The sequence below is a fragment of the Crassostrea angulata genome, chromosome 9 (assembly GCF_025612915.1).
Source record: "Crassostrea angulata isolate pt1a10 chromosome 9, ASM2561291v2, whole genome shotgun sequence".
Classification (NCBI taxonomy): domain Eukaryota; kingdom Metazoa; phylum Mollusca; class Bivalvia; order Ostreida; family Ostreidae; genus Magallana; species Magallana angulata.
Window position 1 is genome coordinate 6348348 of NC_069119.1, and position 19544 is coordinate 6367891.

The 19544-nt window shown below is 31.2% G+C and overlaps 1 protein-coding gene across 2 annotated transcripts; it reads right to left on the reverse strand.

Annotated features, from left to right (window-relative positions):
* Positions 1-4050: 4050 nt before the first annotated feature.
* LOC128163152 (uncharacterized) lies at positions 4051-19465 on the reverse strand. 2 transcript variants are annotated; one of them, XM_052826683.1, is made up of 5 exons: positions 19307-19465; positions 14314-14415; positions 12097-12189; positions 7340-7523; positions 4051-4747 (listed from the first exon to the last, which is right to left on the reverse strand). In XM_052826683.1, exons 1-5 carry the CDS (start codon positions 19448-19450, stop codon positions 4743-4745), a joined length of 528 nt encoding a protein of 175 aa, XP_052682643.1. In that variant the 5' UTR covers positions 19451-19465; the 3' UTR covers positions 4051-4742. The 2 variants fall into 2 exon arrangements, with proteins under 2 accessions (XP_052682643.1, XP_052682642.1); XM_052826682.1 differs by lacking the exon at positions 4051-4747 and having other exon boundaries at positions 7332-7523.
* Between the last annotated feature and the right edge of the window lie 79 nt (positions 19466-19544).

Genomic DNA, 19544 nt, shown 5'->3' on the forward strand with positions numbered 1-19544 from the left:
GCAACTTCAAATGAACTTTATCAGGATACATAAATTACTCTATGTTTGTTTAACAATTATTCTGAGTCCAGTGGGACTGTGAACAGGAAGTTAACTTACCTCAACGTTGAGATATTTATTTTTTTTAAATGTTGATAAATAAATAGTAAAAAAAATGCTATGGATGTGGACAATAATATCTGAGTCCGAATTCCAAGTCACCAAGAGTGTCAGCTATGTTGCAAAATACGTATTACCATGTTAATACAGATTGTTGTCGGAGACAATGTCCGGTCTCGCCATGTCATAGTACATTCAGAAATTTCAGCACAATTATCTTCAGGACATATGAACATTTAAAGGAAATGTAATTTAACAATAATTAAATTAATTATTTTTACAAGACTAAAACTTTTGTAGAATAAAATTCATAAGCTGTTATAAATTTTAATCATTTTGTCCATTTCAGCAATAATGCAGCTGTAATGAACTAATGAACAATACGTACTTTTAAAAAAAACCCAGCTCCTAAATGAAAGTGCCACCATTCATCATCGTCAGTTAGGGGAGAGAAGTTTTACTTGCTTGTGTTTAAAAGTCATATAAATAAAACAATGTACCCCATTCTGTTTCTGATAACATAATTGGAATGACAGATCAAACGGACTCTGAATTAAGACTGACACATCAAGCTCCACCCTGTCCACTATGGACCCTCCAAAGTGGAGGGTCCATCGTCAGCATTTTACCCTAATACATGTTGCTGCCCTCTTTTCTCAATAGCTGATGTTTAGAATTCTAGTCATACTGGACAAGTGTACAGTCTGGACCATTTTTTCTGACGACAAGGATATCGAATATCGGTATATGATTTCTTTCCTTAATCAAATTCTTAGGTTTGTAACAAAAAAAAATTAACGTTTAAAAATCAACTCAATGTCACAGGATGAAACTCTACCATTCAGTAACTAAATGCTAAAAGATAACATAATGGGGACTGAATGGCATATATCTGTCAATCAGTCATCTTTCCAGACCTTACAGTTAACATTCAGTTGTCTGAATAGCACTAGGTGATATTGTGTGTGATGTTAAGCAAGATGAAAGACATTTAAACATACAGTAAATTAAACTTCAAAAGCTTTCACTATAGAGATCAGCATTACATGTAACTATTGGTAGATACTAATTATAATTACTCATTGGTAGCAATGTCTTCCATCCAAAACAATTTTCTAAATGGTTGGACGACATAGTTTACAGTAAAAAACAGATTTTATTTTCAGAATTGTCAGACCATACAAGTGCCAATAGGCAATTACCATGCAGTATCTTTCAATTATATAACAATATAGCATTTCAATAATAACATTATGACCCTGTTCCGTTTATAATATAAATTATTCACACAATCCATGCAATCATGTAATTTTTAAAACAACATAGGTAAATAAAATTTTAATCATTAGACGACTTTTATTTTATTTTTCAAAATTGGTGTAATAGCAAAGCAGAATGCTCTGACCAACGTAACATTTAGATGAACTTAAAAGGACAGACGCAAAAACAGGAATTAACACAACTTCTTTGTGAAATAAATTATTTCTGTTCTTTCAATTACTAGTACATGAACTTTTCGATCTCAAACTTAAAAATTCATCACCATAAAAATTATGGAAGGGTGTTTAAAAGGCAAAAAGTGCAAAAACGTATTTATAAAAATAATTAAGAATGCATTTTTAGAAAAGTTTAAAACAAACAAGAATAAAAAAATATTCCTTTATTTTGATTAAACAAGCAATTACTCGGTTTTCATTCGGATTGAGGAAAATCGCCATGACCATCAATAGAGAATTAAAATAGATGTAATATTGCTTTCTTTTTAAAAAAAAAATATTTTATGTTCACGCATTGAAAGAGCAAAATGTTCTATTGATTCTTTTATACTCACTCATCTTAACTTAGATTTTCTAACGATTGACCAAGATTTGAGTCTTGCATTTCGTGCGATATACAGAGCTCATGGTTCTGTGTTAATGAAATACAACTCTTGCCATTTTATAATTATTTTTATACATTGTAGAGTTATCCTACATGGGAAATACGTTAATATTTTTTTGCAACTTCTGTTTATTTGTGGTAGCTTCATGTTCATGAACCTCAATGATACGACTTATGCATGAGTCGACATCTTCTCTTGCTTTTGGCTTTCGTGGGGAAATAGGGAATTTTCTTTCTGGAACAGGGACCCTCGACACATAGAAATTACATCTCCTAAAAACTCCTTAAAATTTTCGCCGACCGTACCTGGCAACACTTTTATTTAATATCTTTGCACATAAAAAACGCTAGTATTTTGGAAAAAGTTCGATTGTAAACGAACAAATTCATATTGCTTAATCTAGAAGTTTGTCTTTCTAATATAATCATGATTACTGTAGAATACCGCGGTCCAATATGTGTAGATTCAATTCATTCGAGATTTTTTACCATCATTTAATTCTAATGTCACGTTCAGATATATATTTTAAAATTAATTAAACATGATGATAAGACTAAAGGAACACACAATTAAACACTCTTAATGGAAAGTTACCCCAGAAGACAAGAAAGGCATAATTTTAATATAAGGGGTGACTTTTTTATTTGAAATTTTTCGTATCAACTACAGTTTTATAACTTGAAAGTACACATATTGTAAAAATGTAACAGTGTTGACTGCACTTTCGGTTACGATGACAAGCCTACACCTTAAACTAATTTAAGACTACAGATATTTTTATTCGAATTTTAGGATGTTTATCTCCTCTCGGCTAAAAGGTCAAGTGAGCTTGTCTTATGTCCGGCGTCTGTCGGTGTGTCTTTTCGTCTGTTCGTCTGCATGGCTGTTAGTCAGTCCGTATATAAACAAACATTTTTTAACTTCTCCATAAATGGAATATTTTTAACCAAACTTTACACAAAGCATCCTTAGGTACTGAAGACTCAAATGTGTTAAAATAAAAGACAACGCATTATCTAGGGGAAGATGATCAAGATTTTTTTAAAAAGAAAACCTTCTCAAACTCCATTTGGCCATAAAAGCTGAAACTAATGCTGAAGCGTCCCCAGATGGCAAGAATGATGTTTGTTTAAAAAACATCCCCGGAGGCAAATATGAGAGGGAGATGAAATCAAAAACCTAAAGCTAAAACCTGTATGAAAGTATCCCTAGGCAGTGAAAAAATAGAAAAAGAAATCTTTCAAAATTCTCTCTTTAAAATCCTTTAGATGGAAAAGCTTTTTTAAATACATGGAATCATCCTCAGGTAGGTTGGATTCAAGTTCGATAAAAGGTTATCTAGCCTGGGTAGTGTTACAACAATGTGGTAGAATTTTTACAGAGGAAAACAATTTTTTTGAAATGACACAAAAAAGGGTCTTGATGTTTTATATACTTTACTTCATTGTCGATAAAATATTTTTTGTATTAGATACTATAGAGATGATTATTTTTAGTTATGGCTATTGTTGCTCAGTGAGTGATGTGGCTCCTAGGCTTCTTGGGGTTTTTTTGTGCATTCAGTAGGTTTTATTGTAAATATGTGCAAGCAAGTGACTAAAAAAATTAGGACTTTATTTACAAAGTACATAAAAATGAACCAATAAAAGTGTCATTGCAAAAATTTACTCCTGCTGTTGCACGACAAATTAAGACTAATCATATTTCAAAATTCTGAACTTAATACATGAACCTTGACATGTGATAATAAGAGAAGGAACAACACAACTCGTATGTGTAACGCTAACTTTAAAAAATGCTTTTGTTATTCAAAACAAGATGGGCGAAATTACTCGTACATCTACAGAATGTCGTATGAGTAAAAGCTGTTTTAGATATTAATACATTTTGTGGGGTAATATGATAACAGGTTACATCTTTGTATTAATGAAACAGACGATGATGAATTCTGGTTTTCTAAAAATGGACAAAAGCTCTGTTCCAATTTTAGTTTGTGATCACAAATTTCAGCAACTCGAGAGTTGTAAGAAAAAGACAAACAGAAAGATACTGAAAAGAACAAAAAAATGTTGTAGTTGATAACAAGTTTATTAGTATGAATTATATGTACTCTACTAAACATACACTTTATGTCTACAATGTTTAATATCACTACAAATTAAAATTCTTAAACTTGTGAATTATTAACAAAAATGATGAGCACTCATTTTTTACAATATGACGTACGAATTAGCAACTAAATAATGCAAAGGGGCTTAATCAGCGTTTATAAGGTCAATTTTGAGACATCAACTCAAGACTGTCGGCCAAAATAATACAAGGCGTATTTTCTAAAAAAAAAATTATACACTTGAAATTTGAATGTAAAGGTACAAAATATTGCAGTAAAACTCTTTTCTTTTCAAACTATCCTAATCTGTACTATAATTTTAAGTATTTTCTATTTTGTATTAGTAACAACTATCACTTTCTAAAAATATTTAATGAGTATTACGTCACATGGACGTCACTTAAGCATTAAACAGATACAATATAAGAGTTTTCCACAATATAGATATACGAAAGTGGCATCACTACATGTAACATCTCTCAAACAGACATACTAGTGTTTGCATAACCTATTGCACTAATTTATGATGATAGATTATAAGTAAGCACGATAAAGTCCAAAAATATTATCAGGGGAAAAAGCGTCTTCCCTGCCTTTGCGAAAACAGCATGCATGATATGTTGTTGCCTCCTTTCTCATTTGCTGCACTGTTTAACCTTTGAAAAAAAGAAGAGATAATGTAGATTGCAAGCAACAAATATGAAGTCCTACGTAAACTTGGAAACCATTGGAAATCAAAATTCCTACCAAAAAAGGGAATTTCTAAAGATTGGTTTTAAACATAACAAGTAAATTCATTGAATACGTTTGTCCATAAAAAATCATTCATTAAATAATGAACCACAATAGTATTCTTGTATCTTTTTTGCGCAATACTTTGCTAAATGAAAATATTAAGTAGTCAAACATTTAGATGCTTTGCACTTTTTGCATTACATGTTGTTTCTCCTCTAAAGTTCTGCAATGATCTATCGTCTCATCCAATCATAAATAGATATCCAGTTAAATCTAATCGTTAAATTGGAGCTCACTGGTTTCAAAAGCTAGTCATATCAATCTAGCCAATTTCAAACATAAATACATCCAAACCCTCCACACAAAATGTTGATAACAGTATGTACATCTTTTAAAGAAGATTGGAATAACAATGCCAGTTTGGTTTAGTGGTGTTATCTTACGTAACTTCTTCCTGCATTGATCTTACATGATTTATTATGCATCCAAAATAGCATCTAGGGAATCAAATCCTATATTGTGTTTGTTCGATACACTTCTGCTGCGCGAATCAAGCTTAGCAAATTATATAACTATCTAATGTTTACAAAATCATGGCCCCGATCCAAAATTGCATAATTGGAATTCTTAGGCAAAGTATTTTCTTACGGGGTTAAAGAAACTACTGTTACATATAAAAAAAATTCTAAAAAGTCATTGAACTAAGTATGCTTTATGGTAATGTTAAGGTTGATTACATCTTTCATAAAAGAAGTCTAAAGTGACCTTTCTATATTACACGTAATCTTTTCCAAAGATGTTAAAATGTAAAAATCAGCTTACTTTATATAAAAAGTACAGACGAAAAATGAATACATCAGAATCATGCACAGGATTCCTTGAAAAGAGTTCCAAACAAGGTTTGCCTGTTTAGAGCAAAACCATACACCTTCTTGGCTTTTACTGCGGCCTATGAAACCATACCCTACTAACCCATACCTAACCGAACAAAACGCTCCCTCTACCAAACATAAAGAAAAATCATTTCACAAAGATAGTAGTAAATAAGAAAGGTTGATATACTGTGCAGATATCAGCAAATAAATTGAATAAATTAACAAGTCTGATAACAGCAAAAGAAGATGGTTTTAGTTCCCTAAATATTAAGTGATGTTGTAATGATATATAATATCGTTTTCAAATGTGACACGGCGACAACGCCGTTAACGTTGAGTGACTTCCGGTCATTTAGGAGGGCTGGATGGTCGTGGCCATTTTTAAACTGTATTGATCTCCATTAAAAGGAAAGCTCCTTATAAAAATATAGGACGATGGCAAAACTCAAAAGGTAAAACATCCAACTTTTCTTTACTAAATCATAGTTTTTAGCGAAACAAATGTTATCTTTAAAATTTAAGGTAAATTTGATGGTTAATGTGTTGACTATCCAGCCACCTAAAAGGAAAAATGATAAATCCCTGAATCGATGAAAAGTCTAGCCTGTGATATGATGGTTGAATTTGTCAAAATGATAAATAAATTTCATATAAGTTTTGAAAATTGATTCAAAACTCTTCAGTTGGAAAATGTAAAACAGTAACACACAACCTGCCATCTTTTGCAGCAAAAAAAGTGTTTGTGCGAAAAATACATTGTATTTTCATTTAACCAATTTTTCTGTAAAACTATCCACATGCATATTAAGAATGTATGTTATGAGTCCGTTATTATTATTTGTACTGTAAGTATTGGGCCAGAAAGATGCTATGTTAATGAAACCAACGTGGAGCTACATGTAAATGTGTATTTCATATATAAAATAATCAAAAGAAAACTACAGGTATATGCAATTTCAGGTATGTGTATCAAACATTATATTGATGCGAAAACAATATTGTGTGTTATACGTTTACAGAAAAAAAATGTAAGCAGTCACTTTCACGAAACATGAATAAAATCACTCATCAAAAGATTTAAAATAATGAATGCAATTTAATCTTCTCGCTTACCACACGTTTAATCAAAATAATCTTGACATATTTCGTTAATTGTCATAACATGACTAAATTGTTTTTAAAACGGATGCGATCAACCAAAATATCAAGTACATGTACGAACATACAAATTAAAAGAATGGTTAAAATAATTTTTGAGGCATAAACGATCTGGTTCGTCACTTTGGAGAAAACAATGATTAACATTCTTCAACCTCATTTTCCCTAACTTATTTAATGAGAAAACGTTTATATCATTTATATAAAGGAAAGACTCAAAAGTCTTTAAAAAAGAGGAAAAAATGAAAAGATATAATAATTTACCGTACATCAGGTTATTTTCGATTGTCACAATTTTTTTAATAAAAGATAAATCTGAAGCTTTTTTTATAATTGTGCAATTCAGATTTGCAGTTTTAAATATTTATAGAGATAAACAATAGACTAAGTTTCTTCGTATTGCTTTTTAACATGAATGCGAAAATAAGATAATCGCAAAAATAACCGTGTGTATGGTAACTGAATGAATTGTTCACCCACTTCTAAAGCAAGGGTAGGGTACATAGCGTGACCCTGATCGTCGGACACAGATCCTAAGATGGCCCCGTTTGTCTGCGGGCCCCGCCTTCTCCTTGCTTTCCCCATTTTCGCCCTGATTGTCCAGAAATCCCTCATTTGCTTCTGAGGTCATGACCTCTGGGTTAACCTTTCCTTCCTCCACCAGCTGAAAAGTGATAAAAGAAGAGAACTCATATTAGTATCACAAGGGAACTTCTGTATCTTTTGGTTTGCATACACTTAATTATTTGATTTCGAAAGAAGAGACCGACCTTAAACGAAAAAAGACTTCCAGAGAAATAATAGAACATCAAGATTCCTGATGAAGCTATATTATGGAATAGGAGATGCACTTTAAATAGATATAGGTTCCCCAATCCCATTTTGAGAACTAGATTAGTTAGATATATAGTAATTAGTGTCAGGATTTTTCATCTCGTTTGGGCTTTTTCCATCTACATGCCTATCCTAGTAGAACGATTCTCGTTTTGTTTATTCTCTAAATCGTGTGAAGTTGCAAAGTCTCGCGGGATGTCTTGTAGACTTACGAGAAACACGAATGTCTCAATTAGTTAATTAAATTTCTACCACAATCAGTCTAGGTTGAAAGGTGTGCGGGGATGTTCCGGTTTTATATGTTCCCTACTGGCAATATCATATAGCTGTTTCAATCGATTGCGGATGGCAGTTGTCTGTTCAAATATTTAAGAAAGTGACATTTTCATGCAGTTGCGGCTAGAATTTAATTCATCAAATGCAACATTTTTAACCTTGCAAATTAACCCAAATTGAAAACTTAATTTTGCTAAAATATTTATGAGACAGAAGTAAACAGTTTAGCCATCGTTTTATCATTCTGTAACAGAACTTGCGATCGCCTGTAAATTATTGGCATTCCTGCGCAATAGGGTTTTTTCAATGCAAAGTCTTGGGAATCTAATGCATTTGCTTCTTTTGATCACAGAGTCTGATGCTAAATTGATTTTTATGATATCAATAGCTATTGTATGAAAAACACTTTACTTCTGTTTGCTCTGTTAATAAAACAAAACGCATAAATTCTATATCTGTACGAAGTGAATCCCACCATTATTTTTGTATCTTTGTACGATGTAGTCTCGCAATTGACCAGTAATGAACCAGTTTGCGTGGTGTGTTTCCGAACGTTTATCAAAATACAACTGATTTTTTATAAATCTGTTTCGCGTCGAGAAATATTCATTTTGATTAAAATCAGATCTTGGATCCGCTCCGACAATTTCGATGTCACTACTCAAATCATTACTTATTACGGTGCTTACTCGATCACACAATGCATCAAGCTAATTATATTATCATTATGATTGATTTTATCAACATTTTATTGATATTTTAATATCACTTGCACGTTTCCCTCCATACATGTACGCTAAAAAGATTAGTATCTATAAAACTTTGGATGGACAGTTTCCATGTTGGGTTTCATGACTACGTGTAATTTAATATCAATAACGAAATAATCTGGAAAATACACTTTGCATTCATTCACCGTGTTCAATATCCTTGCCGTGGTGTTTTATGTATATTTACAGAAACCACTGGTGTATTTTTTTTTTAAATATATTTCAGGGAAACTCTTTTATGTATATTTACAGAAACCACTGGTGTATTTTTTTTTAAATATATTTCAGGGAAACTCTATAGCTTTATAATTATGAATATCACACTTATCAATAATTCTACCATCTCCAACTTTTTTCTTTATTTATTCATGTTTAAAACGAAACACTGTTAACCAATAACGGCATTATTTTACATTACAATTACCATTTACAATATACCAAACAAATAATATAAAGATTGTATTGCAATTTGAATCGTTACTATTTTTGAACTGTTTGTTTTAAAATAAAAATTTATAGCACAAAAAACACCTACAATTTATTGGAAAATTCACATTGCAATAACCTTGTACCGACGTCAAATGAAGGCCAACATACAACTTAATGAAAAATCTCCAAGGATTTTAGCCAATAATCTAAACAATTCACACGGCATCAATAGACATTGGAACGAGAACCTGCCATTATGGAATGACAATAGAAGGTTTAATTATTTGTTATTTTCACCAGATGTGTCCCTTTAAAGTAGAATGGTACATTGGTCCTTACTTAGTGCTTCCATTTATGATGACTGCCATTCTGTTTCAAGTAATTCCCCTATCAAACAAAATTGACTTGTTACAGAAGAACTTTCACAGACTACAAAGAGGCATCCTGAAATATTTCAAGAATCCAACTAATGCAGTTTCAATTTTTTTTTATTTCAAAGACTCTTTAATGCAACATGGTGGGTTTTTTTCAATCCATGATATTGCATAGAGATCAAAGCCTGACGTCGCAGACCAAGAATTAACATTTGTCTTTTAATTATTTTTAATGTGAGAAAAAATTTGCCAGTGTAAAAAATATTTTAAATGAAGAGAGATAGAGGTGGGAATTTGGCCTTATTCAAGAAAATAAAAGTTCAATTGAAAACCAATATGACACTAAACTAAATTCGTTCTTTAACAAGTACTAAAACGGCCTAATGTTTCCCTAAAAGAGATTATTATTGCATAATATCATACTTTGTTACTCATCGTGCTGTTGATATTGACGCAATAATTTTCAGTTATTCATAAATTCGCAATGCTCCGAAAAATACACCAATTCTCTTTTCTTCTTCCGTTCAATGCATGAAGATATATGATTCTTTTCCATTGTTGAGCAATATTCAACCAAAGCCCATTCTTTAAGTTACTTGCGTAATATTTGAATTCTCGAATGATAAAACATTCATTTGCCGGTAATGGTTTAAATGTGAGGTGAAAAAACAATAAGATATTCTTTTATAATTATGTTGCGAAGATAGTACTCTAAGTAATGTCATCCCAACGAAACACAGTCATGTAGTTCAATCGAGGTCGGTCCATGATATTTACTGAGATCCTCCCGATTGTCGATAAAATTAACGCTCATAGTATGCCCACATTAATCAAAAACCAAAAATGAAAAAAAAAGTTTAAATGGGTCATATTTAGATAATCATAAGATGTTAATTTTTTTCCTATGTTTTTACTTTCTCCAATTCAAATGATTATAGGCCTTTCACTGCAACAAAGAATTTACATAAACTGAATATATACTCCGTGGATTTCAAAAATTAGAAAAAGGAAAAACACAATTCCGATGATATTTTTTTAAATTCATATACTTTAAAATTCTTTAAATACAAAATCGTTTTGTTTTGTTTATTTTGATGGTTGGTTGCTTTGGCTTTTATTTTTGAGGAGGAAGTTTCTCGATATTTTTCACATATTTGTAATTTTAATTGTTTCCAACAGAAATGTATTCTGCGCTTTTACTTTTATTTAAATAATCATAGTGTTTCTTTTTATTGTGACGACAAACTTCGTTGGGGGGATTTTTCTATTAAAAACATAAAATGTTATATCGATCTTGTGCAAACCTTTGCATTTACGTAAATTACATAACTGCTTAATGTAAAACGATATATAATGAATTATTTACATTTCATGTCCAATGCCGTCAGACTATGAACAAAACTAGAAATAAGCTTTGGGGTTTTTTTTTTTGCGGACAGTAATGCAATTCTCATCCGCTCTTACAATTGTTATATTCAACGTCTTTATGTGTTCAATAATACAGGTTCAGGTTACAGGATGGCAGTTCATTTATGTTGGATGATGTTTTATTATTATTCTTTATTTTTATAAAAATATTTTGTCCTTTTTAAAAAGGATTAATCGATACTCCTATGTTCCTACAAAACATTATTTTTTACCAACGACTATCCCTTTGCATTTGAATTTTCTGATTAACTGATGAGTGCAAGCTATATCTGAAGCGACTCGAGGACAAGAAAGGGGTTACTCTTTACCACTACCCTTATCGTTTTTGAACTTTAACTTTCACTGTGATTTATGTGTTAAAAGAAAACACAGGAACAATTAAGAGCTCTAAATTTTAATTTTATTTTTACTTGTTTTTGCAGTTACATGAACTTTATCAGTATAATTTAGTTTTGTCATAATCATTTTTTTAAAATAAACAGATTAGCAATGTTTTTGTGAGTCTTAATCAAAGTCAAATACTTTAAAACCGGTCAACGGTTTGCAGTATTTTTATTTTAAAACATTTGGTTTGTCACTGTCATTTTAAAATCATTGCAACTAATATCAACTACACGCTGACGAGAATGAGAAGGTTAATTGTTTGAAACATGACTGAAAAGAATAAAATATCGTGTATTTCGAATATCATTCAGAGCATATTTGTGTTTACATAAAGATTATTTGATTTCCTGTTACCCGTTTTATTTTTTATATATGCGAATTCTCAGCTGTATAATTTTCTCTACGGAAATGGTTTGTATTCGCACGGAAAACATTGGCTTGATGAAATATTCAAATCTGCTATACATTGACTACGGGTATGTTTCATATTGTGGGGATGAAAGTGTCCCTCTGTGACTGTATTTTAGTCAATAATTCACCACAAAGGATGAAGTTTCCTTCGTGTGGCTCTAGCGACTGTTTGCAACGCACATATTTAAATCCCTAAATCCCTAGTAAATCTAAGTGACAACAGATGTTTTGTTGTACCTTAATGTTATGTGATGTGTAGTACTCACTCTCTATCTCTCTCTCTCTCTCTTTCTCTCTCTCTCTCTCTCATTATTTTTCTAGTATTACCCACCCCTTTAAGAGCTAGGTAAACAAGTTTTTCAAATGCGTCCAAATCCCTCGTGTCCATGTATTTTGGTCTCTTTTCTTCCAAGTGGTGATCATTCTAAAAAAAGAAAATTTAACATTTAACAACTTCTAATATAATTTTTTTTTTAAATTTTAATCGAAACAATTAATTTAAGGGTTGGTTTATTTTGTCTATGCATATCACATTGAATGAATATTACACCATCATATAGTTCAGAAATGGCACACTTTTGGGCCAGTGATATAAATTTCATCACTTAATGAACTACATTTCACACATCAAAATCTGTAACTTGCTCCAAACCATAATACGGCTTGTTTGGAACAAAGACTTTTAAACTGTAATTTCGAAAGTAGAAGTGAAAGTACAATCAATGTTGTCTACTTACTCATCGGACACATAGCAGTTTACGTGGCAATGTCTTAGCGCTAATCTATCCTCATATTACAATTGAAAGATCTATCATTACGAAACACATCTGTTATCTTCTATAAGGGTATTTCAAATTGAGTAGTTACTCTGTTTATGAAATGGAACTTCTCTGTACAACATCAACTTGTTTTTTCAGCACTTTAAGTACTTTGATTATTTCTTCATTATCTAGCCTCGCCCCCACACGACGTTTTCATTAGCGGTATTGTAATCTGTATCATCAAGTCAATTATGGGTTTTTTTAATTCATATCAAAGCTGTCTCTGTTTTGTCCTCACTGACATTTTAAAAAGTTCAGAGAGTGTAAGTATATAAGTCGTGAGACTAGTACTTATGTATATCCTGCAGACAGTTAGTCTGTAGCTTCACCAAATAATGTTTTAAAATGTTACTCTATGGTAATAATAGACAAATATATAATATTGGTCCTATCTTTAATACTCATTGTGGTAAAATTGACAGAGAATCCTTAAAAATGTGAAATGTTTTGTTACTATACAGCTGTCTGTCGAATTTACTGCTGCAATTGTGCACTTTAATTACACTTGAAAATTGTTCTATTTGTCTGTACATTGCAGGCGTCAACAATTAACTTCACGAAGATGGCTAAAACAGTTGCTTCGAAAAGTTTAATACTTAATTGATTTTTGAAACTACCTTAGTTTGTTATGAATAGCTATTAAGACACGTTTTCAAGTTTTTTATAATATTGTTTTCAGAAAATCATCAATTTCTACTATTTTTATTCGAAATTATTCGTTTAAAGGACAATGTAAATTATGGTCATAAAGAGCGAGAAGTTTCTAGAATATCGTTTTGAAATGAAAGAAAAATAATAAGAGTCAAAGGCTGAATTGTAAAAAGATATATTATCTTTTTTAAAGTTGTTTTACTATAAATGTAAAGATAAATGAGTGAATGAATACGACCATCTTAGACGATAGTATATGCAATTTATTTGTGATGGGCAGCTCTGTATAAGATATAGGAAACCTTCAAATTTTATTGTTAAGATTTTTGAAGTTTTTCTTCACTAAATTATAGTTTATGACCAAACACATTATGCCTAAAATCTTACGGCAGATCTGTTTGATAATGTGCTGACCATCCATACTCCATTTTAACAGAATCGATGATTCAATAATACACACAAATAATGATTCCGATGAGTGGCCAAAACAAATGGGATATCAGATATGTGCGTACAAAGGGTAAAACAACGTATTTGCGGGGAGGGTGAATTTTATAAATGTGATGGTGTTTGTTTTGTCTTTCAGATCGCAAAATTCTAATTATAAAATTAAGAATCTCATATAATAGAAATCGATTTTTGGACTTAGTCTCATTATGCATACTTGTCGTTTGATGGTTTCCAAATTTCAACATGAATGATTTCATTAAATTTTTACTAGATCTCTTGACAGTAAACGTTAATCTGCAAAAGACATAAAAGACAAAACATGGACTTGAAAATCGATTTTAACCTCATACTTTATTACCCTATCTCTATGAATAATGAAGGACTAACTTCTTATACATTGTGACAATGTGTGTTTCGGAAATGCAGCGAACCAGCGATGATGAGCTTAAGAATTTGCTCTTTTGAAAAAGTTTTTAATATTTCTTGTGATGTTCGCTGTATATTTATTTATTTATTTTACATTATTAATTTATTTATTTATTTATTGGAGTGCAGAAAATGGGGAAAGCTAATAAAAGTACACGTAACAGTTCAAGTAAGGTTTTTTTTATTTTTTTGATACATACCTCGGTTTCCCTGGCAACGTCTATAGGTACACTACACACAGATGATATAAGAACCAAAACGAGGCTTGAACATAACAACATAGGCATACTGATCTCCATATTCTGTAAAAAATGAAATTTAAAAAAATGATAGATAAAATAAGATACTTTCAGCGAGTTAGAATTTCAAAGATTACCCAAATCTACACTAGAAATATAAATTCAATATGTCGTATTCAACTCTAGGAAATCTCTGTTGTCAACCTACCGTCCATCGACAAGCATGGAAAATTAACCCGTTCTGCTGGCATTGCAGCATAATTCAATGAAATAGTCAATTTCATGACATATTTAAAAACTATTTAACACATCATAAGTAATTTGATATGAGAATTTATTAATAATACATCAGTGTTTGGTATTTGTTTCCCTGTCCTAGGTATCAGAACTCGAAGTCAAAACATAGTTTAGCACATCTTCGCTAGCCAAGTGTCTAATTTTTTTTTTTTCATCTCTAAGTCTGGCAAAGGTGAGTCTATCAAATCAGGTTTTTTTAACTTTCTTGACAAACATAAAACACATTAAAATAAACATACACAGCACGTCATCATTATTAAACTTCCAAACAAAATACCATTGCGCACTTCATTGCTTACTTGGGCAATATATTTCATCTTCTTAGAATCAAGGTTTATATTTTAATTCTGAACAGCCATTTTGTTCAATGACGTACATATGTAACTATACGAAACACGCATTAAGACGAGTATGGAAAGTGTACATCCTATTTGATAATCGTTAGAACATGTTATTCATGGCCACATACCAATGAATTCCTATAAAACCTATGAAACTCAATTTCGATATCTCTGCAATGGTCTTGTTACATTTAATGAATCATTTTCTCAATTTACCCGCCGAGGTGAACGGATACCCAGACCCATCAAATCGTTTACGCTGTCATCAAAAACAAATAACGGATAGTTCTGAGATCCAAATACACGTGTATAATTATGGTAGGGGTTTTCACTTAAACTAATTTTTATGACTATTTCCTTTTCAGTAACCTTACCCGTTTTATGATGATCAACGTTTTACCAATATAACCATTAAGGTGGGCCCCTACTCGAGTGAAGTCATCCCTGATAGTTCTTTTGACACTTTATTGAAATATGTATTTACCATTACTGATTAAGCAAAGAATTATTGCATAGACCTTGAATTAATATTTAATGTGTAATTTTCTGCATCTTTAAAAGGTTTTGATCTTTGACTATTGTAGTGTATACGCTTCTAGTTGTGTATATGTACGCGCATTTCTGCATTTTCACACGGTCTTTAAAAAAAAAAATTGTACAAATACAGGTCTTTCGCTTGAAAATGTAAATAAAGTAAACTATAACAGGCAGGGCGATTTAAAGTTTTTTAATTACTTCCACCTGGTAGATAGATAGATAGATAGATAGATAGATAGATAGATAGATAGATAGATAGATAGATAGATAGATAGATAGATAGATAGATTAATTTTGTCCCACAGATACCGACTGCGGTTTCATTGATTCCAATTAAAGCTTTCTGTTATTTTTATGTCAATTTTTGCGGGTTTTCAGTTGTCTTTTATGTGTGGCTTGCAATAAAACTACAGAATGCCACCTGATGTCAAAGTCAATCACTATTGACCAAATGATGACTCTCTCTCTCTCTCTCTCTCTCTCTCTCTCTCTCTCTCTCTCTCTCAATTTTGCTAACCCCTTTCAGCCAAGTGCGCCTTTTGACACTTTTTATGCTCGCACTCAAAATAAATCAAATGTTCTGTCCGTGGCCATATTGTGTTGCCATGACTATTACATTGTGACACAGACCTCTGATAATATAGATATATGGGTTATCTTTTGTTAAGTCTTTCAGAAAATGTCTTAATTTTCATTTTAAAATTGTTCGCTAACTTCTTCCGAACACTGTATTTATAAAAAGCATATCGAGAGTATTATACAGACAGAAACGATTTATTTTTTTTTTTCATTTACATGCATTCATTTTTTCGTACAAAGCTGCTTTTTTCTAAAGAAAAAAAAAAAAAAAATTAAATACATGGATACCTAGAGCATATCTGATTGACTGTAGCTCCACGGAAATGTTTGCTGACCGACCATAGAGCTGCCATTCTATCCATTCAATAACTTATATATTTATTGGGCATAATTCTAAAACCTTGTGCAACTGTATGGATGAAAATCTAGTTCTACTATCCGTCGTCTCGCATTTCCCGTGGAGCTACAGTTCTGCAGCTACGGGTTCGTGTTCTTGTAGTATAATTTACAAGTTAGAACTACGGCTATATCCGTATTTAGCGTATCTTGTATAGAAACTGTTCTGTTTACTAATACTTAACTTTTAAATGTTTGCATGCAATTCTTTTCATCGTCTTTTACTTTTTCTGAGTTTTTATAGCTACAGGCGAAAATTGAATATTGCACGCGTAAGATATTTTTTGACTCATCGTCGTTTCAAGTAAACGTAAATACATGTTTTTTATGCCTGATTTTCACAAATAATTTTAAAGATTCCTATGATATAGATAGGTCACTGTTGTGTCTTTGTTTTTTCTTTAGGATTTTTTTAATGAAAAAAAAAACAAGTTGACGGAAACGTCTATTGCAAAACAAAAAATGTTAACGAAAATTTATGATTTTTTTCAATCAGTTGAATTAAAATTCCAACAAAGATATACTTGCTAAAAGAACACGTTTTCGAGCTATATTTGTTTATGATTTGTTAATGAAATTTTAATAACAGAGGAAATAAAGACATAAATTGTTCAATGATAAAAATGGTTAACGCGTGAAATGGAAAGGGCAGTTACCGACGTGTGAGAAGCATTGAACAAAAATAAAAGTTAAAGGGTACATACCAATTAACTGTTCTATTATCTGAAGTACGTTGCATTTTTAGTAATTCTGTGCTTTTAAGTGTAACAACAGGACACTTTCGATAGCAATCTATAAAATGCATTAGTTATTCCCTTTGACACCTGTATTTTAAAAGGGGAATCGATCCGCGTGCATTGGGATTGGAGGTTAATATTTGATGAAATATTAAAATGTATAGAGTTTTCAGTAAACAATTTAAAACAGGGATCATGACAGGTGTAAATCTATTTTTGGACGCATTGATGATTCTCGTCTTAATTTGAAAATGTAAAGAAATGTCTGTTTGAGCGTGATGCTTTGAAAAGACTACAGTATTTATAGAATAACTTGCTTCGAGTTTTAGTAACCTTAAACTTGAAACTGTAACTGTCATTGAATCGACGAAAATTGATATCCTCGAATACTGATGAGACTACAGCATTCAACTGTGTGCTTGTAAGCTATGAATAAAGATAAAATATCATCTTCTCAAATGATGCAATATGCAAACTTGTTTACTCATAAGCTAGACTAACATATCCCATTAATGAAAGAGCATCTCTTTTCCTTTTTTTACAGGATGATTCCACAATGTAAATAATTGATGTTGTGCCCACAATCAAATAAATGTCCGACGTGTACCTCTGAATGCTATAGATATATCATGGAGTGTCATTTTAATGCAACTTTATCTAATGCAAGTCCACGGGGAAACGGTAATGTAAAACCATGCATGGGTTCCATTCATAACTATTTATGAGTGAGAAAACCACGATCTCTTTTTTTACTTTATGGAGTAGCATCATCGTTGAAACATCTTCAACAGAATACTAGTACATGTTTTATGAAAGTTGACCTCATAAGAAATCATCCGTGTCTTTACATATAGGCATGCATGCGAAGTAGTTCTCCATTTCCTCAGCTGATCATTTATGAATTTTCTTGTCAATGTATTTGATAACTTACGTTTTACAAGATTGAGAAAAAATTGAAATATTCAAATTAATTGTTGAAATTTATACACATCATGTAAAGTCATGAAAGATACTGTTTCAAAGTGCATAAAATAATAAAGTCAATATAATAAATCACTAACATCTAACAGACATAATTTGATTTCTAGCGTTTGTGTGGATAAGATCTTTAAACACAATAAAATCATTTTAAATACAATCATGTTCCCGATAAATTCACTATAATTTTCTCGATGAATGTTAAGAAAAAGACAACCTTATACAACCGATGCTTAACATTCATTAAACTTGACAAATTTCTATAAACTGCTTTTTAATATATTTTTTTCTTTCAGGACAGTGATGAACTTTACAAGCATCAACATTACATTCAGATATTAATGTCCACTTGACTCTCACATTACGTATTTCGAAAAGAAAAAAAAAATTGAAGATAATTTGATTGAGCCTTTTCTTAGTTGTAAAATATGAATTTTATTCCACAGAAAAATATCATTCTAAATGATTTTCTAATTTTAGAAAATTCATACACAATCCATGTAAATTTTGTGCTCTTTTTAAGAGTTTCTACTGGTAAAAAATAATGTTGATATTTATTACGATAACTCAGAGTAACATATCGTATCTTTACTAGACAAATGTTGATTGTTGTCTTCAGTTTTCGTAGAAATACATGTATAACTTAATCCCAAAAATTTGAAATAAAGCTTATAAATCTTTTATTTAAAACAAATTACAGATTTGATTTGTCTTGGCGTTTTTAGATATCATATGAGATATTTGATCGTTAGTGATACTTTTTTCTTGGACACAAATGTTTACATATACAATTACGATAAATTTACGTTTAATTAATCATATTTTATGTATGCATACTCTTTTCGTTCCAATGACATGATTTCAGAGCTACTTACATTGAATTACTTTTTTTTTAATTAATTGTTAAATTTAACTTACTTAGTCGAACTATCTAAAACCTTATAATCAGTTTTGTTTTACTTTTAAGAGTATCAAATTAGAAAGAAATCTCGATCACTGTTGTTATAGTCCAAGTAATTCAAAACTATGGTTTTGCAATTGTAACCGACATTGTGATTTTCATATTGAACCTATTACAAAAGGTCTTACCTTTAACCGTCGTTGATGCTGTGTGCTGCGTGGTCCAGGAGTCAATGAAACAGCCAAATGATTCGATTGGCTTTTTGTTGCGTCTCCGGAGCTTTTTAATAAATTATTAACTCGTTCGATGATTGGCTTTTTACGGGACGCCATCAACGCTGGCTTTAATGAATTATTAACCCGTACATGATTGCGTTTCAGAGAATAGATAAGTTGCACTCGTAACTAGGGACCGTTGATAACAAGG